The 27,229-nt window shown below is 39.2% G+C and overlaps 1 protein-coding gene across 1 annotated transcript in view; it reads left to right on the top strand.

The window, feature by feature from the left end:
• Window positions 1-5,715: 5,715 nt before the first annotated feature.
• PIK3C2G (phosphatidylinositol-4-phosphate 3-kinase catalytic subunit type 2 gamma) overlaps window positions 5,716-27,229 on the top strand; it is a 209,635-nt gene continuing 188,121 nt past the window's right edge. The window contains exons 1-4 of the mRNA XM_075757739.1: window positions 5,716-6,456; window positions 11,975-12,057; window positions 15,565-15,722; window positions 19,117-19,228. Of these exons, the coding sequence (XP_075613854.1) occupies window positions 5,809-6,456; window positions 11,975-12,057; window positions 15,565-15,722; window positions 19,117-19,228 (1,001 nt within the window). The 5' untranslated portion in view covers window positions 5,716-5,808. The remainder of the gene's footprint in view (window positions 6,457-11,974; window positions 12,058-15,564; window positions 15,723-19,116; window positions 19,229-27,229) is intronic.

Below are 27,229 nucleotides of genomic sequence, written 5' to 3' on the forward strand. Positions count from 1 at the left end.
GCAAATGTCTCCTTTACTGATGAATCATTTGACAATGATTCAACTACTGTGTTGTGTTTGTTGCAACTTTTATTTTCTTTGCCCAGCAGCATTTACTCTTGCTGGGTTTTACTGCACAGGTAAGAATGCACAATCCTTGCTTGATGAAGCTTGTAAGCGAGTGACAAAAAAGGGCTTGTAATACAAAAAAACCCCAGATCTTAACATCTTTTTGTTACCAGGATTCTTGTTCATCTGCTGCTTAAACACAACAAAATCTTGACATTGATCACTTGGTTTTCACCAGCACATGGAAAAACCCTGTTGTACCTATGTAGTTTTGCTGATACCTTGTCATTGCTTTGGTGCAGCAGCACTTTGGAGCACTGATCTAAGAGAAATAGCATCACACCGTTTTCAAGCAGTATCTCTAACAATCATGGGCCTTTCATAAAGGGCAACCTTCTGACAGGGGCCGTATTTGTCAGTGATGATGACAGAGAGATAGGTGACATTCCCTGCAGACAGGCGTAAAGCTTAATTGCTACTGTGCTTGACACGGTGATCTCTGTTCCTTGCCTCACAGTTTTGGGGAAATGACAGTAGGTGGCACTGGAGAATAGCAACACAGATGGCTGGCTCTGTTATGAAATGGAGCAGTTTCCTCACTGGCTCTCTGTTTAGCCAGTTTTCTGGCCCCACGGATTGCTGAAACACTTTGCTGCATTCCCTTTGCAAGCCTGTTATTACTCGAAGCCTCAAGGCTTCCAATGCAAGGGTACGATTTGGGAAAGCTCCAAACTGTGTGTGAAGCAACACTGAGAGCAGAAGCCTGCTGAAGATGCTGTATTTCATCTCGGGGTGTGTTAGAGTGACTATTTTGCCAGCAGCATTCTATCAGACTTAACTCATACGAGCACACTCGTGCATGGCTAAATCAAATACAGGATTCCTCTTTAACCTGAGTGAGATGTAGGCTCCTGCCGGTTGGTGGAGCAGCGAGAGTACCTAACAGAAGGAAAGGAGGCATCCCAGGGAGTATCCAGTTTTCTTTGTGTCTAGAGATTTTGTCCTACATGCCAGCAAAAGAGGAGGGGACAATGCTTGGGAGTTCTAGGAGGAGTTGGGGTAGAAAGTGACTCAGCAGTTTCCTGCCTACTACTTCGATGGGAAGCAGAAAATAGTAAAATAGTGGCCACCTTAAAAGTCTAATAAAATCCTGAAAATGTTCAGAGTTTCCCAAGAAAAACCTTCATAACCTTCTCCTGGAAATCACTGTGGGGAGAGAGGGGGACGTGTCCCAGCTCAGTTCATATTATGTGGATAGTCTTCTGTGTTTGCTTGGGAATATAAATTCTTCCCATGCATATTTCCTCTGTTTTCTCGATCCTCCTCCTTTTACTGTGTCCAATCACTGTGAGATGAAGCAACATCACGCTGCCATAAACTCTGAAATGGCAGCTCCTAAAATTGGTGTATTCGTCTCTCTCAGGATCACTTTACAGTAATCGCTGGTAATGACTACAGTACAGCACAAATCCCACCAAACAGTTTGTGGAGCAAGCTGGCATTTTAAGGGTTGGAGAATATACGAGAAAAAATACACCATCTTTCATCAACTGAAATAAGTTTTGTCCTTGGCTAACTGCTTTTAAATCAGAATGACATTATTGACAGCTTTTTGCTATACTTTGAAGGGCAGAGCTTTCCTTGTAATGCTTTATCATACTATTACTTATATCAGATAAACTGAATAAAGTTATCTGAGATTAATTATTAACTTTAAATGCTTTATCCTAATCTGTTCAGTCTTACTGCACGGCTTTTTATAACCGCAATATTGTTTTGTTGATGCTGACTCCCTAACTATTTTTGAGGATATTTTCTTGCCTGTAACAACCTTGGAGTGGACTAGGATTGGGATTTTGTGTGAATTCTGAACAGCCGCTTCAGTGGAGCAATTTAGACCTTTTTAAGGAATGGTATGAAGTGTGGAGGCAGATCGTCCCTGAGGGAACTCCCTCTGCGTCACGCCTGGACCAGCCTCTGCTGTTCCCTTTTATGGAGGGTCTTGTGCTCCTTGACGTCTAGGAAGATGTTTGAGACCACTGTGGTATTTACTCCAGCTCTTCAGCAGGCCCTGCAGAGGTTTTTTCCCCTGTTAGACTGTCCCAGCTCTGCAATGAGGAGCCAAAGCCTGGGGGCCTCTCTGCCATGCAAGATTTGTGCTGTTCCCTTCTCTGAACAGAGCTAGGAGCTCCTTTCAGAGCATGCACTACCAGCGCAGATAGATGGAAGCTGCATGAAGATGGAGTAGAGTAAAATTTCTGAATCCTGTTCTTGTGCAGAAGTCTTTCTGAGAGGCAAGTCTTTCCCTTGGAGAAGTTGTCTTGTTATTTTAAGCATGTCTGATACTTGTACTGGAAGTGTGAGATCATCTACCATCATGTTTTTTCAAAAAAAAAAAAAAAAAAGGTTGGGTTCCCAAATTGAGAAAGAGAACAGATAAGGTGTTAGCTTTTTATTGTTACTGCTGTTTGAAATTTCCCTGAAGGAAGACAAGGGAAAGAATCATTACCACAGTAAACCGGTTAAACAGGAAGGAAAGCTTCTGATGGAAAGTTACACCCCCTTGATACTGAAAGCACATAGGTCATCTGAATGTGTCTGTGAACAGGAAGACGTAGGAGACTGTATATTCTTCCAACAAATTATGTGTTTCAGGTAAGAGGTTGATTGCAACAAATATTCTGCTTAGCAAGTGGCCTGGTCATCGTCTCCTGGATTCTGGTAAAAAGGGAAAATTGAGCCCATGGTGCACCAAGCTTTGATACTAGAATGTATGTGCATGCTGAAGTAAGGAAAGTATTTTTGTGTGCTTGGGCTTGTGAGCATTGTGTGATGCTGTCAAATCTCTTGATTTGTAGTGAATATTTTACAGTATTTGTTGGGATTCTCCCTTAAAACCCCTGATCCCAGAACCACGTGATTATGTGAAAACACAGCTGTCATTTAAAAGGAGGGTAACAGCTTCATAGCTGTAGGAGAAAAAAGCCAAACTCTTCAAAATGTGAATTCAGAAACCACAAGGCAAAGGAAATTAACCAAAAACTTAACTTTTTTTTTTTAAAAAAAATACAGTATAGATTTTGCCTCATTAGTGATTTTTGAAAATTCAGTGTTATCAGTGCACTTTGCATGATTCACATGGGGTAATAGTAGCTGACAAAGAGCCAGACCCTTTCCTGAGCTTCGTATGCTGTTTTGAAAAGGATCAGGAGTTGGCCCAAATATAGAGCCTAGTCAGTAATGGAACTAGCAGCTAAGACTTAAACCACTGAGATTTACAACACGGCATGCTGAGTTTCCAGTCTAAATGGTTGGTTTTAAATGTGAGCCTATGTAAAAGAGACACGGTGCTGTACGAGGGTCTGCTCCCTGCCAGGCCCTCCCTCTGCTGTGGTCCAGGCTGGGAGAAGGACGCTTCTGCATCCTTCAGACTTCTTGTTACTCACATGGACTTCCCAGCCCAATGAGGAGAACGGGAGCAGAATGCATGGACCAGCCTTGGGCAGCATAGCTAAACTGCCTGCTTTTAAAGACCACTAGGAAAGCAATACTTCTCCTCAACAAGTATGGAGAGTGCAGGAGATAAACATTCGTACACAGATAGATGAAGGTGGGCTCTGTGTGTGTGAATATTTGTCTGTCAGAGAAATGCGGGATGCTGCACGTAAAGGACTTAGTGGTGAATAAGCAAGGTTAGCTGTTAGACGTTTATGTATCATTTTAAACCGAATTTGTTTGAAATGTAAAGAAAATACTTTAGAAACAAGTGAAAGAGCGTAGAAGGTATTATATTTTCTGTGCCTCTATTATAGTCTTCCAGGTAGCCAAACTTTATTAAGGAAGATGGGGCTCGAGGGAGGTATCATTCTTTTATCTTCTATTTTTCCTGAAATGTTCCAGTTTTCAAGATGAGGGAAGAAAAACAAAACCAAAACATTATTTTTCTTTATTTAGTGGATATATCCTTTTCTTTCTTGTTTTCTTTCTTTTATTTACCTCATATAGAAATGAGAAGTTGTAAATAAGGACAATTTCATAAGAAAATTCTTATTGCTATGCTTATTAATTTTTTTCTGCAAAAAAAAGAGTGTCGATCTAAAAATGTAGTGAACTTCAGGATTTGCTCAGAGAAAGGTGCAGAGACTGTAACTGAATGGTGATCTAAGCATGAACTTCAAAGTGGTATGCATAGTTTTGGTTATCTGGCTTAGTGTAAGTCTTAAATGCTTTTTTTTTTTCCCTTTTTTTCTCAACATAGTGAAAGCAAACCAAAGCACACAACACATGGAATCATTGAGTGCTTGAAAGTGTAGTTCAGCCTCTAACTTGGAGATTTCATTTCAACCTATTTAACTTTTCATTTCTCTTCTCATTCCTCACGGTGGGTGACAGAAGCCTATGTCACCTAGAGTTTGACTTCAAATAAAACAAAAATAAATAAAGTTGTGATGAATACCTTCTGTTGTAATATAGATTTTCATTGCAAGGTGCTATTATCTAAACTAATTCAGTATAGATTTTGGGGACATATTAGAAAAGCTATTTGTGGAGCTAAGCTTTAGCAATTTTTGAGCACACTTTTCATCTTGGTAGCTTTTATTTTCCTGCTAGTGAATATGGTTTTTTACTGAATTATTGAATCAGATGTTTCTATTTCTTTTACGTGATAAAGTACCCAGACCAACTGTGTACTTTATGTAGTATTGCTATTCTGTGTCAGTTGTGTTTTTAGGCTGCATCTGTATCAGTAAATGAAACAGGCCAAGGCCTTGAGGGCAAATGGCCCAGAATAGATTTTGGTTTTAGAACTAAACGCTCTTCCTAGAAAATATACCCTCATGCCTACTGACAGCAGTCTCCAGTACATGCTGCCTATCTGAACCATAGGATTACTTGGCATGTGCCAAAATCATATCAGGAAGTTTGCTAGTAACAGCATGAATGATGGTGAGCTTCTGCAGAAGCTCATGCCCTTGCCTGTTAATTTACTAAAAAAGATACAACCTCAGGCTTGGAAGAGATATCTGTTTTGAAAGACAAAGGAACAAAAAAGGCTGAAATTGATTTATTTATATTTGTTTTCCTTTATATATGCCATATCCAGGTTTTTGTGGTGTAGCGTTTTGAATATTAATTGGAGATCCATGTCTTCTATGTTCTTTGCATTAACTTTTCTTCATATTACACTAGGATAAAAAGTGGTAGAATACAAAGAAATTTCAGGCACGAAAAAAGAGGAAGACATGAATGAAAATGCCATGAAAGCGACCATTAATATGAATCTTTCCTACCTACTTGTTTTAGATTCCTACATTAAATGTGCTACACAAGTGTAAACTAATGGAAATAATACAGAGATTTTCTTTAATATTTGTCAGAATTAATATCTTAGTATTTAGATCAATTGTTTCAGGCATTCTGTTGCTGCCACTTAGCAGTCCAGGATAATAATAATAATAATTTGTTTAATAATAATAATAAATATGTCTGGAAATAAGGATCAGGCAAAATAATATTCAAGCTCCAGAATAAGAAAATATTTCCACCCTCTGGAGAAAACTGTAAAGCCAAAAAAAAAAAAAAAAAAAAAGACCAAAGCGGTGTACTGCTTTCATTATTCTAGATATTTTTGGGTTTAACTTTTATTCTGTGCTTCCTTTCAGTGGGTATGTAGCTCCAGTTCTGAACATTACTCTCTTGACCTTGGAACTATTGCAAGAGTTCCCTAAGGATTAATAAGACTGAACAGAAGAATCAGCCATGGCATACTTTGGGATGGTGCCTTTCTCACACAATGAATTTTGTGAAGGACAGGCTGGGGACCAAGCATCTTACCCAATGTACCATTCTGGTTCTGCCAGAGAGGTCCGTCTAGGATTCGATCGAATAGTGGATGAAGTCAGCAATGAATTTTTCTTTTATGGTTCATCACATTCACATCATCATGAAGTTTTTTTCCCATCAGACGTCTTTGGTCTCAGTGTGCCTGACCAGAAGTTTTGTGGTCAGCCTCTAGTTGCTTATGGTGAACTTTACCCTGGAAGTCCTATCTCTCACTGGCAGCAAGGCACAGTGTTGCCAACAGTTGGCTTCAGATCTTCTTTCCTACCTGATTACAGAAACTTCTCTCTAGCAGATCCCTACTCCTACAGTCAAGAGAGAGAAATCTATGGAGGGAATGGTATAAGTCCAGTCACAAATGTATTTGATTCAAGTGTGCAAAGAGACAACACAAATCTGAGTTTTCAGATAGGCTTTGACAATGCAGATGCTCAGTGTCCCATTTTCTTAGACAACTACCCATTTGGACACGAAGTGAGAGATGAAAGTGGAAAGACTTTAACCAACACTTCCAGAAGATGTGACATAGGACCTACCTGGCCCAGCAGCTCTGGACATGATGGAGAGGTATTTAAATTTGCTCATATTAACAATGCCTAAGGTTCTTGATTCTTGTTTGTGTCCTTGCACTTTGTGTATTTGCTTACACCGGTTTAGATGGATTAGAAGCACTTGGTTTAAAGACCTGATGAAAAATAAAATATTTATGCCTCAGGGGAAGCAAAAGCTTTTACTCGTGTAGAGAGTTTTTGTCATGTGTCTTACGATTCAACTGGCCAAAAGCAACTGTGAGACTTCTTATTCACTTCTTATTTGGTCTTTACTACTTCCAAAGATAGAAATGCAGGGAAGTGTCAGGTGTATTTTCCAATAATTGTGTAAGGTGATTTCTTGGCAGTCAGAATTTCCCACAGTATTTCTGTATCTTTAGAAGGAAGATGCCCTCAAACAAACAGTACATGATTAGTTAAGAGATTTTTATACAGTATGAAAACCTCCGAGCATCCTCTGCCTTGAATTCTAATATCAGAAGAGAACCCAGCAGACCATAAAAAATGACTTTTGAAGGGAAGATGCCTACTCTGGCTAGCTAATGAGGATTTTGTTCTGGCAGAATCTGTGTCCTACCTGTTTCATGTTTAACCAACTTATACTTAAAATGTCAACACATTTCTGCAACCTACCTATTAAAGAAGACTTCATTTTAAAGTAATAGAGGCAGTTCCTCACCTAGTATAAAATGAAGTTTCCATAAAATGAATAGAGTCTCCATTGACTCTGTTGGAAACTTGCCATTTTACACCACAAAAGAATCTAGATTATAGTAAAAAATGCTCCAATAGGCTCAATAAACCATAAAACTACCACCGAGAGATAAGTACAGAAATGTAGAGTAAGATGTGTTTGAAAGAGATAACAAATCTGTATAGGCTGATATGAAACCTGAGATTGAAAACAACAATACATTATGCTGAATCTTCTTTTCTGTTGACCCAGGTTATTGTCTCTGTCTAGCTTGTCTGACACATCCTGATCCTGAGAGATGAAGCATACAATGTCCTGCCTTCACCGTGTTCTACATGCACTTATGCATGCATATGTAATTATTTTCTGAAAATAGACATATCTACTTTAACTGTGGAAGCTGGATCCTTATGACACACACTCTGTCTTTAGCTGTCTTTTTGAAGCAAATACTTTATCTTTTTTTCTTCTTTCCATCAGGTGTTCATAGCTCCATTCGTTGGTTTGCCGTTTTTAATAACGATATCTTATGGGACTCCCATGAACTCTTTGATGTTATATCTCTCCTCATTTTCCCTCTTTCAAAATCCTGACGTAGAGAAGGAAAAAGAAAATAAATCTTCTCTTTCCTCTAGTCCTTGTTAGCATTCTGAATCATTATAGGAATCCTGAAATAGCCTACAGGATACCTCTGCATCATGAATATTAAAAGACAGTTTAGGTTCACGTTCTGCTTTTAAACCCCAGCGATTACAGTATCATAAAGCAAAGGGGAAGACACTTGATTGACTTGTTTCTGCATCTGCGAATAGGGAGAACTACAGAAGTAAACATGCAGACCCAGTCAGATGGGGAGCTGGGGGTGTGTGGAAATTTACCTGAGGACAGGAACTCTTAAGACAAATCCTGGGCACCACATTTTGGAAGTTCAGTGATGAATACAAAAGGGGAGGGGATGAATAGGTGGAGAGACAAAAGGTGGTTGTGGCTTTTTACTTATGGTAAGAAATCTAAAGCATACTGACATCATGATGAAAAAAACAAACCTTCTCATGAGAAACGCAGAAAATAGTGGGATACAAATGAGCAGGAGAAGATTAAATTGTGGTGTGGGAAGAACAGGCTAGAGGAAGCAGACATATAAGAACAGGCACAAATGCTTCTGTGATGGAGGAGGAGAGAATTATAGGGGAGGGAAAAGAAGAGATGAGTGAGTCAAGGGCAACTACAGTCGAATGTGTGGGAGGATTTGATTAAGTCAGGGAAGTATTCAAGCTGTCTAGCTAGAAGAGGAAGAAATGGGAGAGAGGAGAGAATTGATTTGTAGCAGAAAAATCAGTGTGGTCACAGGAATTCCTTCAGGGAGAAACAGCCATGTCAGGATAGAGAGACAAGGCAAGGGGCTGGCAACTGAACCTTGAGATAGTAAGAAAGGGAGAATAAGAATGAAAGAGAGTTGAGAAAGGGAAGGGTTAAAAAAAAAAAAAGCCTCTGAGGAAGTAACTCATTGCTACTGGGCTGGGAGTTTTGGAAAAGATAAGAGCTGTGGGGTGATAGGGCTGATGCCGAGTAGAACTGTCAGAACAGTTGGAAAAGTGGAGCACCACAGCAAAAGAAAAAGAACAAGCACAGATTGGATTGGTGAGGTCCAGAGTGAGTAAATGATGTGTCTGAGTAGTGGGAGATGAGAAACAGGACTGCAGACAGAGTGAAATGGAAAGGATGCTGAAACACAGAGATTAGTATTGAGATGGGTCATAGGTATGCAAGATGAAATATTCACATTGCTGAAATCATACTGTCATTATGATCCTTAGCTCTTGGATGCAGTTGTATGGCCGTAGGCTTTATTTTTAATGCACGCTAATCACAATGCATCCAGTGTAATAAAGGAAACATTAATTTTCTCTGGCCTTGTCATCATCAAGTCAGATGTTCAAAAATACTAAAGAAACTGTCTTCATGACACATCCCTGTGAAAACACATTTTATTTTCTCTGTATTAGAAAGAAAACCAAAATACAACCTAAAAAAATATCCAATAGATTTGTCTGCTCCATCTATAATATTTAGGATCTAATTTTCAGAATAACTAGCAAGACTCACTCCTTTGCCCAAGCCCAATTATCAGACCAAACTTCATGATTTCAGTTTGGGTGCTCCAGAAATGAGAAATACACAATTAGCGTTCATATTTGGGAAGGATGGTTCAGGTGACTTGATTAGCATCATGTGAGAAATCGGTGGATGGGAAAAGAGAGATTCTAGTTGTCCAGGGATGGACTAGTAACAACTAGAGTTGTTACTTTATCGCTGTTGTCATCATTTCTCTCCATACGCAATTGTCAGTCTCATTCACTGCACACTTTTCAGATACTTGCAGTGAGTGGAGACTGGAGTCCTATAGAAAAATAATGTGTGATCATGTGATTAATGTCTTACCTTTATATACAATGGGAAGAAATGAAAATTTCAGGACACATGAAAAATAACAACACTAAATCTCTTGTCCACATGATTCACCAATAGAGTTGAAACTATGTATCTACTACGTACACCTCTGCCACCAGAACTAATTTGAGTTAGTTAGCAATGGTATATTAATTGCCTCTTTGTAGACTATTACTGGTTTGCGCAGGATGCACGTTTGCCATTAGGACTCCCTCGGAAATGCTGCCAGCAAAGGTGCAGAGAGACAGAGGGCTCCTGTGTTACTCCTGTCTCCTGCAGGAGAAGGTCCAGATTCCAGCTTTGTCTGTCAAGCTCCTTTTTGCCATCCTTTAGTAATTATTTCATCACGTTCTTCTTCAAGCCATGAACTTGAGCATCCATATCTATGTTCTCATGGCCAATCATCCTTTCCCAGTCTTGGCCCTCTCCTTGGTTAATTCCTCTCTGTTCCTCCTTCCTCAGTTCCCAAATGCAGTTTTGCCCTTTTAATATCTTCAGTCCCATTCAATGTCACTTCCCAGCCTCAACTTTTCTTACCTGTTCCCTAGTTTTCTTAGCTTTTCATTTATCCACTGGATCTCTTTTTCCATGCATTTTTTCCAGGGCACTGTACCTGCTCTGTAATGACAGAACTGCAGGTGGAAAAGGAGCCTTTTTGTGTTGCTGGAAGCAGCAGGTTTCTAGCCTTCCTTCTTGTGGGAGCCTCCATTCACTGCTCCTTTAGGGTAGTCTTGAGTTGTCCCTCCTTAGCTCTGTAGAGTCCCTGTCAATCTCCTGTTCCTCCTTCTGGCTGCTCACCTCCTCCTGCAGCTCCTTTGCCAGCAGCTTGGCACCACAAATGGAGCACAGCTCCCACCAGCAAGGCTGTCTACCTTGATGTAAGTGTCATCAGGAATGGGGGGGGGGGTTGATGTTTTGTTTGTGTTATGGGGGTTTTTGTCATTGCATAATTTTGGGAGGCCATTACTGTTACCAAATTGTTCATAATTTCTAAATAGTGGATCTCCACCACACATTCTTATTACTGTCTGCTGAGGTAAATTGTAAGGTAGGTGTCTAACCAAGGTGGAAAAAAATGAACTAGTGGAGGTGCTATGTTTTCAGTGACTTTTGAAGGAGCTTTTTCAGCAGTCTTTAGAATCAGGGGGTGATGGACTACTAATTTGTATTGCTAAATCTCATTTCACTCTCTTATTTAAACCCTCAGGTTTATCCATTGTTTTTCCTACCACACATTTCAATTTTTCCCTGTATTGATGATGCCCTCTTATTATCTTTAAATTTCATAAGCACTATCCTAATGTTTGTCCTATTGTGGTTACTGAAAATACTATATACAATGAGACCCAAGACTGATGGTATCTATAAAAGGTTTGTAACTTCAGAGCTTTCAGTTTTGCCATTGTGATCTCCCAACAGATCTTTCATCTTTTATACTCATCCCATCTTTTAAACGGTAATTAAAATTTCCCAGCCTGCATCTTTTCATGCATATTGCACTTCCATGTCCAGAAAAAAACCTTACATTTATTACATTTTTTATTACATTTATTAATAATTTTTTATAAATTTACATACTTGTATATAAATTATTATTAAAATGATAAAATACACCTTTTACCATATCTCAGTTTACTCTTCTGTGACATGTCAGTAATTGCTTCTCTTTCTGAAGAGATTTAAAAATTGGTGCCTCAGTTGAGCCTTGTACACGTCTCTACATACAACAGTAGAAGGGGCTCGCAGTTATAACAGTATTAAGCTCTTTCTTGGCGGTGATGTTCTGACTGAAGGGTACTATGGCAAACAGACAAGGAGGTGCTTTGACCCAAAATAATGGCTCAGACCTGTGCTCTCCAAGTTTACAGAAAGTATCTGGGGATTTTTCATGTCCAAGAGAATTATCTGTCTTAGGGACTTACCTGACAGGTTTATGGAGGTTTGAAGGGATGCTGAGCTTCCTTCCAGGGCAGAAAGAGAGAAAATAAGGGTTAAAACTCACTGCAGCACAAGCTTCATTTTGTCTCCTGTCTCTTTTGTAAACTAAGCATACATCTTCTGCATTTAGTTATCTGTGCTCTGACACTAGGTGAATTTTGAAAGCTTTGTCTGGAATTCCTTATATTCTGCATGGAGGGGAAAAAATAATTGTTAAACCTAGGGTAGCTGATGCTGTGTGACTTTTTTTTTTTCTCTGAAAGCATTTAGAGTGCAGTCAAAATGGAGTTATTTGTGCTTATTTGGAGCTCAATCAAGTCAGGGGAAGGATGATAAGGTATGAAAGCTAGTTCTCATGGAACCAAATGCAAGGTTAGCTTTATGTTCCTTCTGCTTCTGTTATCTAAATAACTGAGCTCTGTTTCTTCTGGTGTCATTTTTGTATTTTTAGGCTACAGATTGGTCTATCCAGCTGGTTGAAGCAAATCAAGGAAGTAATGAAAACACAGTTGCTTTTTGCAATGCAGTGGAGAAGTAAGTAATGAAAAAAACTTTATTCAGCCAACTGTGACATTTCACTTATTTAGATTAATTGTATTGGTTATCCTTGCATTCCTGAACAGTGCCATAATTCCAGTATCTACTTAAATATGGAAACGCTCCTAATTTTGGTTTAAAGATTAAAATCCACAAAAGAATGTTAATTCTGAAAATATTTTCTCCCTTAGCTGTCCCCATTATCAGTGATAAGTACATTTAACTCTTCAGTATTGATGGTTTAAAGTGTGTGAAACCTAAAATCCATTTTCTACCATTGTCTTGGACAATATTAGTGCCTGTGTAGTTTGGAGAAGGAAAAAAGAATTGGAGGAACTGACTGACTGAGAACAGAATTGCTACGTACTGTCATGATGAAAAGTGAGACTTAGCAAGCAACAAAAACTCCTGTAATTATTGTTTACTGTTACAGTTAATAGCATGGCTTAATGGGATAGAACTCTTCTTACTTTCTTAATCTTCTTTGGAAAAAGAAATTGTGCTGAAATCCAAGAGCACTAAGAAATACAAGTTTTTAGACCATCTGTGCAGATTCATTTTCCTTTGTAGATATTCGCTGATCACACTATCAGGTTGTTAGCACAAATGCATGTTTTTTATCCCAGAAAAATAGTTGGAAAATGAAATGCTGCTTTTTTTTTAGTATTAGATTTTAATGAATTGACTGTTTTCAAGATCAGCCAAGTGTGCTTCTCTTAAAAGAAAAAAAAACATCCAGTTTGATGTTACCCTGAAATTAACAGTGAATATATTATATATTCATGTGGGGTGGACAGTCAGCTTCAAAACACTTATTCACGTGCATTTCAGTTTTCTTTTTTCCAACGGTTCATCAGTCTGAACCCCAACCCAATTCTAACATCAGATGCATGAAGGCACATTCCACTTGACAGACTTTCCTCTCAGATATTCAGAGTTTTTAATGTCCAAACATTCTACATTTAACTTTGCACTCTAATTATAGGAAAAGCTTTCTATTGATTTTTTTTTTTTTGTGAATAAATGTGAGTTTATTTACAGGGCTAAAAAGATTAATAGATTTAAGCCATTCCTGTTTTGCAATAAGTTTAGTGTGCATCACTAGCAAATACTCTTAAAAAAGAAAATAAGAGCAACCTTTGCTTTTCTTCTATCAAATAAATGGGAAAGCATTCTTAGGACAAAATGTCATAGTAAACAAAAGATCAAAACCAGTCATAAATTGGCAAATAACTAACATATTCAGTCTTGCCAAATGAGCATCTTTCCAGTCCCCAAAGAATCTTAATAACTGGCAGTTTCGTACAATCAGAGGCAAGATGTATAATTCAAACTGTGTCATGCAGACTTGCACCTCCAGCATGTACCTCAGATAGAAACCCATCATGTTTTTCTCTAGGTAATATTTATACAGGTTGCAATCTATAATTGAAACATTGCATTGTACACAACTGTAAAGCAGTTTTCAAAATCCTTTTATGAGGTTACTTCTACAATTATGGACTTAGGTATAGTGAACGTTCATCCATGGGTGGCTTCGGAATACATTCTAAAGCGTGTTTGATACCAGAAGATGCCAACTGATAGTCTCAGGGTTCAATGCTGCAAAATGCAGAGTTCCTCCAGCTCCTGCTGACTTCAAGGATGTGCTCTGCACTGCAGAGAAATACAAAGCGTTATGAAATGCTGTGAAGTATCAAATCCCTATAAATGTTCGTACTTTCTGCATACAGAGTTGTTGCCCCACAGAAAGCAAGTAGCATAACATTTTTTTTCATGTAATGCTTGAATAGTATGTCAGTTATATCTTGGAAGACTTAACTTTCAAAATTTTGTGATTGGCATGTTTTGCCCACCTGCTAGGACCAGAAGCCCTTTAATCACTTGAAAACAATAGATGGCCATAACCTAGCAACACTCTCTGGAACTGAATGCAGTTTTATCTGAAAAGCAGAAAGAGCAAATTTCTGTCCCCACATTATCCTAAAATATAGATAGTATAGGGGTAAGGAAGGAGATGATGTTCACTTAGTTTTGAAATGACTGCCAATAAGTTGAGGACATGATTCACGCTCCGTGTGTGTACATAGCACATTAATTTGATGCTGGAGAAAGGGGAGTGAAGTTTCCGGTCTTATTCAGTCCTTGACCTTCTTACAGAAACAGGTTACAAGAGTGAATTTGGTGATAGAGGAAAGCTTTGTGTACTTTGCTCACAAAGAAAATAGACTGACATCAACTACATAGGTCACCAAACCAGCCTCTGTAGTATAATGATTTTTTGCTGTATAAATCTATCTCATATTATTGTCAAGCCTCATTTCCTCCCACCCCACTGAAACATCATGCCCCCTGGCTTTTTATTATAAGAAATGGGTTGCTTCATTGGATTATTAATTTTGGAAGCCTAGGATTATTTTTTTTTTTCCTTCTTATGCCATAGAAATACATAGCATAAAAGTAGTTCATACTGTTGTTTAAGAGACTTGGGCCGCAGCCCTGAGGCAGGAGGTAACATAGTAATGAAGAACTTTATGCAAGAGAATTATGGCTCAAAATACACTGTAATCAGAGACGGTATAAAGCACTGCCAACTCAGAAACTACAAAATGCTGCTTGAACTTACAAACAAAAAAGAATGCAGTATGCTTAGTACAGGATGTTTGAGTTTAGCTACTAAAATATTCAGGCCAATTATTGAAAAGTAAAGCTTCAAATGGTACAATGTGTAACCTTACCTGCAGCTGCAAAGTGTATTTGCTTAAAAAGCAAGTTTAATCTCAGATGACAGACATAATACCTGTGACCAGTGTTCATTAGGAAATGGTACCTCAGGAGGAATTAGTTTCTGCAAGTCTTTGGTAATTGGAAGGAGAAGGGGCAATGTATTTTATAGGTAACGGTATATAAGAGGGACTCAATGACTGTAACAGTTATTGCTCTCTACAGACATTTACATAAATACCCAGGGTTTTACTAATGAGGATTTCAGACTGGATTCTACAGCACTGTGAAGATGGGGAATTCTTAAGATTTTGCATAGAAAGCAGGTTTCTGTATTCATTTTGACCAGCTGTCCTAGTCACAGCTGTCTGTGCACGTGCTTTTGGTTAGTTTTATGTTAAACCACTGTTGTTTAAGTACAAGTGTTGAGCACCCTTATTTCCACTGTACTCAGTGTACACTGAAGCCTGTGCTTAAACTCCTTTAGGCTTCACTGATGTCAAGCTCAACAGTGATTCTGTGAAGTTCATGCAGATTTTACTGATGGTTTTACTATTAAGTAAAATATGTAGTTATATGTATGCTGTCTGCTATGTGGTTATCTCAGTAATATATGAAAATAAAGTTTGAGTCGATACCATTTTCCCCTCTGCACAAAATTTTATTCCTAACAGCTATGTTCTACTATTATATGTATCTTATAAGAGCAAAACAACAATTCTACAAGAGAGCTGAAATGCATACCTATTTAGACATAATTTCATTACCTGTTCTTTTCAGAATAAGAAATGCCTATCCTGCTTTTGACTTGAAGACGAACACTGGGAAAATCTGGAGTGTTGCAACAAGGTTCCCAGATCATATCCTTGGTGAATCAAAATTCAGAATCAGCGTTTGGACAGATTCTTCATCATATCCTCTGCTTCTTGCGCAACATGGTAAGTGATTGAGGTGTCCATATCCTCCTTTCAGTTCCATGGAGATGATAACAAAATGTATTTGTTATCTGGAGAGATACTTGGAGAGTAAGCCTTATGTGAGTCTTGCATACTTTGTCAAACATATCAAACTTTGCTAATGTGTAGATCTCTACTTTCTTTAATCACAATTGGGACCAACTCTGGCAGTGTCTCAAATGGGCCATCATTTAGAGTTTGATCCATAAGTAATTTAAGCTTGTGCCTAATTTAAAGTGTAGGGGTAGTCCCCATATAGTCATTGAACTTTTCACAGCCTTGTCTCTGTTTCTGAATCCAAAACTTAAGAGTCTGCAATGACTTAGAGTCTTCTGCACCTAAGGTTATGTACAGGTCAGGGAAAGTGTGTCGGAGAATCATCAAATGGTTTGGGTTGGAAGGGACCTCAAAGATCATCTAGTTCCAACCCTCCTGCCATGGGCAGGAACACCCTCCACTAGACCAGGCTGGTCAAAGTCCAATCTAACCTGGCCTTATGTCAGTCATTAAATGAAAGGAAAAATTCCAACTGGGTGGAAAGAAAAGAAGGATAATTAAAGATTGGAACAGTTTGCTCTCGGAGGTTGTGGAATCTCCATCCTTGGAGATTTCAAGGTCTTACAGGACAAAACCCTAACCAGCTGGTCTGAATTCAGTGTTGACCCTCCTTGGGGGAGGAGGCTGGACTGGATGGACCTACTGAGGTCCTTCCCAACCTAAATTTTTCTGTCACTAGTGACTGTGGGAAGCTGCCACTGTTCCTGTGCATTCTGTATCTGTGGTGAATGGGAGAATCTTTGATTCCAGCTTTCATAATTTTTAGTTCTTAAGTTACATATGCAAAAATGAAATAAATTAAATCATCTTCTCTCTCTCTTCCTGTGCTGCTTCATTAAATGATAGTCTGGGTTTTTTTAGTGAATCATTTCTTCAGCTGTCAAGGAATTATTTATCTGTAACAGGCTGAATATCAGTTTGTTTGACGGGTTGAAAGCTGAAAATCCAAAGTTCTACAGAATGTCAGTCAACATATATTAAAAAAATAAATCTTCATAAATAAGGTAGCCAAGACTTACACATTTATTCACACAAGTTTGGTTGCTTTATTGGGAGCATCTACGTAGTTATTGGAAATCCTGGAAGAGTAGTGGGTTGTATCATCTTAAACCAATGTTTTGTGTGTGTCATGTAACAAAGGGCCAAAGATCTCGGGACACTTGGACCAGGAGGTAGTATATCCAGCACTTCTGTCAGCTAGGCAAGGGATCTACCCTGAAGTTCCCTGTAATTCAAAAGTCTTAACTACTGGCAAATGTTTTATCATATAGCATCATTTACCCTACAGATTGTTTGATTATTTTTTTTCTCAGTCTGCTTAACTTTATTTACAAAAATGCCTTAGAATGTACAGCTAAAACTGCAGGGGATATAAAAAACAGTCCCTATCCTAAACTTGCTTGCAGAGTAAGTAAACAATAAGAAATATTTAAAGCGGGGGGAGGAAGTACACTTTTTTGCCCCATCTAACATAAAGAATTGTTCAGTCATGCAAAATCATTTGGCAGAGTAAGGAAAGGGAAATTGGTCTGCAAAGTGCAAATGAACTATACTAGCAAGTTTCAGACTTTTTCCAATGAGTGACCTGAAAAAAGTGCATGTTACAGTTTTAATTCAAGATTCTGTGCCATCCATCCTTCTTTTCCTGGTGTGTATATTTAGCAAATGGGCATTGCAGTTTACATGTCAAACCAGCTGTGAGGACTTGCTTAGAACAGCGAGTTGTCAAAGGGCTAGATGTTTAAAACTAGTAGAACTGGTAGAAAATGTTTAATTGAAGTGGCTGTCTGAGCAAAAGAAAAATGACTTTGCAAAGAAAATGTAAATTTTCAGAAGGAATTTTTGAATCCATCGACGCATTTGTTGGTTCTTCCCTGGGGACAACCAAACCAAAGCAAAACACAAGCTAGCTATGGTAACCAACTCTGTTTTATTTCAGCTTTGGTTTTGTCACAGCCCTCTCCCCTAGACATGTCAGCTATTCTCTGAAGTTTTTTCCAGCATCAATTTCCCTTAAACTTTGTGCAAAAACAATTTTGCATTTCTTGGTTTGTTTTAAAATAATAGCCTAGCAACTCTGAACCAGATCTGCCGGTATGAATCGGCTGCTGTGGGCACCTGAGTAATTCAGAGTACCCTTAAACCCAATGGAACTGGTTGGTTAGGCTCAGTTTGAACCGGTTGTCTGAACCTGGACCAGTGTGAATTAGTCAACACATGAGTCTGGGTTACATGTTTATTTTCTGGGGCTTTGTATTTAACTGTAGGTAGTCTCCATTTTTTGATACAAAAAGTTCACTTAAAGCTTCAGTAAGAGCTCCTATGGCTGCTAATTTTGAAGCAATAAAGAAATACCATGAATGAAAAACTGAAAGGAAAATCTACTCTGGCTTTTCTGTGATCGGCTACAGACAGTGAGATTGTCTGAGAATTGTGGAGGAAATCCAGACTTTATTTTGCATTGTAAAACCATCTCAGCACATTACATGAAGACTTTTCACTGATGAGTCACGTCTTTTTTCTGCTAGAGAGGGGTATCTCAGATTTGCAGCATCAGTGCTGGTGCAGTGTGCTCTCATGCCTGTAAAGACCAAACTTATGGGACATGTTTGCAATTTGACCGCCAAATTATGCAGCTATTCTTTTCCATTTTTTGATCAGTTCTTCTAAAATGGACAGAGAGGAAGGATATTGATAGGGTTGGAAAATGGCTTAAAAAGTTGAAGTAGCACTGGAGAAAATTCTCAAAATGCTAGAATATTTCTGAACAGCAGATTGTACAAACTGACATAGAATTTCTTCAATTATATGTATTATAATAACATATTGTAATGTATTTCTGTACTATTGTAATGCAACTATGCATACTAATAAATAATATTAATTTAATACATATATTAAATACATATCAGCATTAATTTACTTCTTGATTATAGCTAAAAAGGTGTGCACAGCAGAAACAACAGCAAGTAAAATTCTGGAGCCTTCTTGTGTCATGAGTGGTAACCAAGCCAACTTTTGCATCAGGCCATGTTTGTTCTGCTTGGAAAAGTTGCTCAGCTCTTCATTCCAGCTACCTAACAAATTGCTAATTTCTTCTAAATGGACATAGATGCTGTGACTTGTTGTAGAGTATTTGAAGCAAAATTAAAAAAAAAAAATCAGGTGTGGCTTATCTAATTCCTCTTGATGGAGCTAGCCTACAGCAGTAGTTAGGAATTACAAAGGAATTCTTATTTTCTTTGCTCAAGTATCTAGTATCTAGCCTGGAATTCCCTAGCAAGCTACTGTTAATTTTTCTTGCTATCTTTATTTACAGCTGGCTGTATCACTCATGACTTAATTGTAGAGATCCTCCGTTGCACAAATCGATACCCAGTCCAAGAGGAATGCCTTCTAAGTGTTTGCGGGTCTGATGAATTCTTACAAAAGTAAGTATCTCATTAAGAGACGGTATTATGTATTGTATAATACAAGCTGCGCAAATAATGCACTCTGATTACGTGCCATGTAAACAGAACCATAGGGAGACTTAGAGTATTATGTTTCAAATGCTCAAGGTATAGTTTGTGAAATTCCCGGAACATGTGGTACTTATGTTCTACAGAGATGATGGTGTGCTTTAGTGCAAGGATTCAAATCCTGGCTCCTTTATATAAGCTTTGTGCAGCCTTGAATAATTTGTTTCACTCCATTGCCCTTCTGGTCTTTCTTATCCATAATACAAGGATGCTGCTACTTTCAGTATCTCATAAGATGAGATAAGCATGAAGGGGTATGCGTATCCTCAAAGGGGGAAATCACCAAAGAGAGGAGAAGCAGTATTATACGACTGCATAGCAGGTGATCCAGTTGCAACAGTAGTAAAGCAAATGAAGTCAGCACTTTGCTGACTGCAAGTTGAAGAAAAACACGTTATACAAACAGGTCTTTCTGAATGTATGTAGTCTTCAAGTAAGGAAGTAAATGCTCTGATTCACATTCATTCAAGTAAACTCTTGTGGTGGTTGAAAGCACTACTGGACTCAGCTAGTTGTTTCTTGCCCTCTGGCAGCTTAAATTCAGCTGTCAGCAAAAGTGAGCAGATTTTGTGTTGAAGCAGCTAAAGTGCAGGCTCTTGTTGTCAGCTGTGCTGTAGGGACGGTGACTTCCAGCAGAAAGGGAGAAGTTGGCAATTCTCTGTGGTAAGATGTTAAGCTGGCACTGCAGGAGTCACAGCTCATCTGTTAGAGAAGTAAAAAGTGTTAGATAAAATAGTATGCATCTATAATTGAAATGGAAATTTTTAGAAGCAGTCATGTTTGCAGTCTAGCATAAAGATTACCTGAACTATCCCAGAGCAAGTCAGCTTGATTAATGAAAGTAATGTAGTTGTGAGAGCAAATGTCACACCGTGACAACAAATGAGCTTTGTTGTATATCCAGCTTGGACACTTCTGCTCTTACACAGATACATAGGTCAAATGTTCAGATATTTATGGTGAGTTATGCTTTGCAACTAAGATGGAGACTTCAATGTTTCGAAGCCCACTCTTCACTTGTTCAAATCTCCGTAAAGCAGGAGTTGGTACAGCAGAGTGCTGTGCAAAGCATCACAACGCTAGAACCGCTGAGCAGAGAATCAGGTCATACATAGATCTCTTAATTACATAAGGCAGCCAGGGCTTCCCCCCCGCCCCCTTTTTTTCAAGACTCTCTTCTCATTTGAAACTAATTGCTAAAGAAAATGGAAATAACGAGTCATTGTATTGAGCTTGAGCTCAGTGCGTTTCAGTACAGTGTACAGTATGTTCTAGTTTTATTTTCACTGTTGGGAAGAACACATCAGTAGTGGACTGTTTAAATTCCTGCACTTGCAGAATCTCTGCACGTCTCATTAGCAGTGAAACAAGGTCAATAACGTTCTCAGCTTTTTTGCCTTGCTCCTTCACTGTCATGCAGAAAGCACTGAGCTGCACTTCTGGCCTCAGCAGCTTGTAATTCTATACTATGCTGTACTTTCAGGTCCCTTTCTTCTGCCTCCTTATCAGAGTCCTGTATCTGAAATGTGAAACCCCAGACCATAATGATCCCTTGGGTAGCTTAACACAGCCTGCGGAGTTGCCTCGGGGTAAAATTTTTCCTATGTTTGGCCTATCTTTTAGTGCAAATTGCTTTCCTCGAGATGTTGCTAACAGAGTGATTTGATGTAGTTGTGCAGAATTCTGTCCCAGAAGAGTATTTGGAAATTGTTCAGGGATGAATTCCAGGAGAAGTTCCCCAAGTTATGAGACAGCAAAGGGAATAAATACTCTGCTGCTCCTGCTTTATTGTAATCCAGAAAAAATTACCATGAAGCCAAAACAGTGACATGATGAATTGTTCTCAGACCAGAGTGGTTTAGGGAACCAGACAATTTTGTGAAGATCTGTCAAAAGCTTTCATATACTATTATATTGGACTGTATTAATGAGCACTTCACCCTGCCTACTGCAGAAGCACCTGAAAGACTTGATGATTTCTGGAATCCCTTTAGGTTTGAATGAGATGGGGGGAAAAAATACTTGTATGCTAATGACCGTTACCCTAAGCGCCACAAGATTTCATCATCCATTATTCCTTTCCTATGGATATATCCTTGAGCTCACATCCTACCTGACTCACAAGTAGAATATCAGATTTCAAATATCCACATTTTAAAAAAATCAGAAGGAGGTGTATAGGCTGCAGGTCAGTCCATAACTAATAGAGCCATTTGTGAAATTCTGATTTGGAATCTCATTTGGTTTCTGGTCTTTATGGTCATTTTTGTTTACTGATCAGAAATCTTGGCCTTGCCTCAACCTGCAGGCTTTATTTTTCTTCCTAGACTTTTTTCCCTTCATGTTTTTCTTAGAGCACCTGTAGAAGCTCTCAGGATTCATTGCCATCTTGTCCCTGCCCCTTCTGTCATTCTGAGGTGTACGTTAGTTACTTCCCCAGTTGATTTGCTGCAGTTCCTTTTTTAGATGTTCAGTGTAGGTGCATCTGAAGGCAGAACCCTGTCTGAAAGACAGAGACTCCTTGAAAGAAGAGGAGTAAAACCCATATTTGTGTCATCAAATTTTGCCACTATTTGTGGACGTTTCTGATTTTCATATGTATCCATAGACCCTCCTTCTCTGGGTTTCCCAGCTATGAGTATGCTTTCTGCTCCCTTGTACTTGTCCTGTTAATGATCATTTATTTCTCAGAGGGCCACTTGCTGTTTCTAAAAATTCTTCGCTTTATCATCCTGTCATCCAAACCTTCTACATCTATCTTTAATTCTTGCTCTCACAGTTTCCTTCTTTCCTTAGATTTAGAATGTATGCCCCTAAAATGATTTTATGATGCCCTTCATGAAAGATTTTATATAAAAATAAATTAAACTGGGGTTAAGCAGCTTGTGTCAAATAGCTCCTAGCTCTCAATGCCAGCAGCAAACCAAACCCACACTTCTCGTGTGACAGCAATGAATAAATCCTCTATTTAGACTTTTTTGCCTTTAGAACTACAGGCCACAAACTCAGGGCATCCTGAAATGCCTAATAAAACAAATCACATGAGTGTATGTAGGAATGTGGGACATCTTTTTGTATTTTTTATTATTTTTTAATTCTTTTTTTTATTGATCTGTCTGCTAGCAAGAGATTTCAGTAATGCACATTCAGTAAAGGAAAGTAGTCCACGGATATTTATAAGCTTTATTTATGAACATGCCTTTTTTCTTTTTTTTAAGACATTGGATTTTTTTAAAGGATCTTTTCATATGTACTTTTAATTCCATCCCCATTCTACCATAGTGTAATTTGTACAGTTACCTTACTGCTTTGCAGTTCAGCCAACATAATGAGCAGGGGTATGGAATAGAAGTCTAAATGCTTATCATTTCTGCTCACATGCTTGCCTGTGACCTTATTGACAACATTTTTTTGCCTTACTAATTCTATTCTCTGAGAATTGAGACCTCAATAAGAATTGGTTTTCACTCAAATTGAAGTTAAAGCTATTAATTATATACTGGGCAGAGTTATATTCATGCAGATTGGGATCATAAGAAGCAAGCACCTTTTGGATGAATATGTTCTTTGTAAAAAAACAAACTTCATTTTCTCTTGTCACTGCAGATTAAATTTCTCATTCAGAGATGCTGCTCAGCTGAGTCCTTTAAAAAAAACCTGAAAACAATCTGATTGAACTGTATTAGGATTTGGAGCTTATAGCAGCACATCAGAGAACTTTGCTGTGGAGAAGCAAAATCATCTAGTGGTGAGGGAATCTCAAGAGACTGAGGGATTTTCCCTTTCTCTGCTTCTGATATGTTGTGGGACCACAGGCAAGTCACTTTACTTTGATCAGTTCATTACCACTTCTCTTAAAGACAAAGACTGCTTTTCACTTTGTCTTTTGTCATGGCATTCTCATCAAAGCTGTATTCTTCACATAGTAATTCCAGCAAAAAATAGATGTAACTGTTAGGTTAATAATGTTGTAGCATTTGATGCCCCATCCCTGGAAGTGTTTAAGACCAGGCTGGATGAGGCTTTGGGCAACGTGGTCTAGTGGAGGGTGTCCCTGCCCATAGCAGGGGGTTTGGAACTCGATGATCTTTAAGGTCCCTTCCAACTCAAACCATTCTATAATTCTATTTTTATTTGTGTTTCCTTTACAGAGCTCAGAGCACTGTAAACCAGTTACTAATAATCATGCTATCCTCCAAAGGGGGCTATATTACTTTTATCTTAATAGTACATGTATAGTAGCAGATCTGCATAGTGTGTTTTACAGCTGGGGTATGGCTAAAAGGTAGTCTGTCAATCTATGGCAAAGCTACATCTCTGTTTCTTGTAGTTCACTTTTTTCATCTAGACCAAGTTTCCGCATGATTTTATTGAGGCATTAATCCATTTTGTCTAGTCCTTTGTGTCACAATACCTGACAAAACTTTTCTCTTTGTATTTGTGCAAATAAAATCCACTTGTGAAGTCAAGTGTATGGCCGGTACTTCTGACTGCGATGTTTCAGGCAGCATTGCTATGTCAATAAAGGATTTCATGATGTATAGTATCTGCCTGACACAGAAAGCTAATGCAAACCACTAGTGTAAAAGTAGTTATAACCACAAAATTCAACTTCTGTTGGTGTAGCTTGTTTCTCCTGGAAGCATGATGACATGGAATAGTTATACTGGAAAGAGATAGGTTTTATACATCTTTTGGTTAGCTATACCAATTTACACTAGCAGAATGCTCCTCTTTCTTGGTATAGCTATACCAATTTCTGTCATTGGCTTGGTGTAATGCTGGCATTGCAACAGAAATCCGTATTCTGGAGGAATCAGGAAAAAAGGACCCAGGACTCACAGATGTGTTTCTTTGTAATTTTCTTGTGACTATACCTGTCCCAAGGTTGAAGGTAAGACTGAATGGAAAAAAGCAGGAATAATGATGGGGTAAAAGGTTAAAAACCAAGTGTGAGGCAGTTCTAAAGGATGCAAGGATCATGGGAGAGTTCATCATTAGAGTCACAAGGCAGGCATGATTAGGTGAAAGGAGGAGAGGAGGAAGTTCAGAGAAAGTCATGGGTAGGCACAACAGAGACAAACGAGCTGAGGAGCAACAGAAGGGAATCGATGCACTGGTGCAGTCCCAGGAACCAGTTGCTTGGACTTCTGCTTGTAAAGGGATTTGGGAAGGGTTGAGGCATAACAATGGTACACTTTCTGCCAGTGCAGGTATTTCACTGTGTCAGTGTTAACTTCTGTGACTCTTATATCTGTGCTTTATGCTCTTAAAATCAAGGAATTTTGCAAATGTATGGAAGCACTATCAGAGGACCTTGCTTTAGGTATTTGTTATGTCAGATGGAAATAGGTTTGTCCTTTGTGACCTTTAATGTATTTATTAAATAAAAAAAAAAAAAAATCTATATCTACACTTCCACCTTTTGTGACCTCTAACGGAGAGTATGTATTGTACTTCAGTGTAGCGTAGGTGCAGAACATTTACAAGATATATGAATTCCCTGTGATTGTGCTGAATGGCAATTATGTACAGCACATTTATTTAAGTTTAACTATTCATTTGCACTGGGGACCTCTGCTGCCATGTGAGAGATGAGTCTCTCCCCTAACTCACACTTTCCATGATTTATTCATAGGGTGAGTGGTTTTTTGCAACTAAATTCCGCCAGTTTTATTCAGGCATTCCATCAAAAGCCCTTTTAGGTAGAAAGAAACACCGTTTACATCTGAATTCTGAGTTTTCCATGGCACTGACAAACCAGAAAAGAATAATCTTTCCTTCATGGCCCAGGGAGTTCTGAAACAACTTACCATGCTGTAAATATGGAATATCCCTTTTGGCATTTGTGTGGCTTAGAAGCTTGAAAAAAGCAACATGAATCTAATTGAATACATACTAGAGTTGTAACTGAAGATGGATATTAACTTGTTTTGGTGATGAATTTGCCTTTGCAAAAACCAGGGCCTTTTTTTCTATCCATTAATTCCAAAGGATTTTTTTTTAAATGTAAAAAGATGTTTGCCTTAACTCTGAAATACTTTTTGCATTATTTCACCTGATTTAAACAAAAAGTGGAAAGGAAACACTGAAATTAATTTTGTTCCAAGTAATTTTAAGCGAGTGATAAACTAAGGCTGTATTATAACTTAGAAGTTGCCAAGAGTCATAAGTGGGCTAGAAGCTACTCTGAGGCAAATAAGTATGAAGGATTCCCTTGTCGTGGGGCACAGCATCCTTGACCAGCAGAGTAGTTTGTAGGAACCACTCCAGCTGAGTGAGTAGAGCTCTGTGTCTGACCTTAGCTGGTGTATGATTTGAGGAGGCAGGCTGACTCACAGCTTCTTTTACCATCTGTATGTGGGCTGCACAGGGTGAGAACTTTGATTTCTTTGAGAATCAAGGGCCACCTGTATTAATGTATGTGATTTTCAAACTTACAGTTAATATTTGATTTTCAAGTTGGGTATCAAACACTACAAATCATTCTGCAGTGGTGCATTCATAACCAAGATACTTTATATAAATTGCACTAATTTGGGTTTGAATAATATGCATGAATAATTTCAAGGTTTGGGAGCATGTGCAGTTTGTTTAGGATATTCTTTTCTCTGTTGCATGGTTGTTCTGTTACAGAACTTAATGGTCAAAGATATAGAATCATAGAATCATAGAATGGTTTGGGTTGGAAGGGACCTCAAAGATCATCTAGTTCCAACCCCCCTGCCATCAGCAGGGACACCCTCCACTAGACCACACTGCACAAAGCCTCATCCAACCTGGCCTTAAACACTTCCAGGGATGGGGCCTCCACAACCTCTCTGGGCAACCTGTTCCAGTGCCTCACCACCCTCACAGTAAAGAATTTCTTTCTAACATCTAATCTAAATTGACCCTCCTGCAGCTTAAAGCCATTACCCCTTGTCCTGTCACTACACTCCCTGATAAACAGTCCCTCCCTAGCTTTCCTGTAGGCCCCCTTCAGGTACTGGTAAGCCGCAACTAGATCTCCCCAGAGCTGCCTTTTCTCCAGGCTGGACAATCCCAACTCTCTCTCAGCCCATCCTCACAGGAGAGGTGCTCCAGCCCTCTGATCAGCTTCGTGGCCCTCCTCTGGACTCGCTCCAACAGCTCCATGTCTCTCCTGTACTGGGGCCCCCAGAGCTGGACGCAGGACTCCAGGTGGGGTCTCACAAGAGCAGAGTAGAAGGGCAGGATCATCTCCCTCGACCTGCTGGTCACTCCTCTTTTGATGCAGCCCAGGACATGGTTGGCTTTCTGGGCTGCAGGCGCACAGTGCTGGCTCGTGTTGAGCTTCTCATCAATACCTCCAAGTCCTTCTCCTCGGGGCTGCTCTCAATCCATTCCTCGCCCAGCCTATAGTTGTGCTTGGGATTGTGCTGACCCACGTGCAGGACCTTGCACTTGGCCTTGTTGAACTTCATGTGGTTCACACGGGCCCACCTCTCCAGCCTGTCAAGGTCCCTCTGGATGGCATCCCCTCCCTCCAGCATGTCAACCACACAACACAGCTTGGTGTCGTTGGCAAACTTGCTGAGGGTGCACTCGATCCTGCTGTCCATGTCGCCAACAAAGATGTTGAACAGTGCCGGTCCCGGTACTGACCCCTGGGGAACACCACTCGTCACCGTTCTCCACTTGGACATTGAGCACAACTCTGAGTGCGACCATCCAGCCAATTCCTTATCCACCAGGTGGTCCATCCATCGAATCCATGTCTCTCCAATTTACAGACAAGGATGTCATGCGGGACAGTGTCAAATGCCTTGCACAAGTCCAGGTAGATGACATCAGTTGCCCTTCCCTTATCCACAGACGCTGTAACCCCATCATAGAAGGTCACCAAGTTTGTCAGGCACGATTTGCCCTTAGTGAATCTGTGTTGGCTGT

The sequence above is a fragment of the Balearica regulorum genome, chromosome 1 (genome assembly GCF_011004875.1).
Source record: "Balearica regulorum gibbericeps isolate bBalReg1 chromosome 1, bBalReg1.pri, whole genome shotgun sequence".
Taxonomy (NCBI): domain Eukaryota; kingdom Metazoa; phylum Chordata; class Aves; order Gruiformes; family Gruidae; genus Balearica; species Balearica regulorum.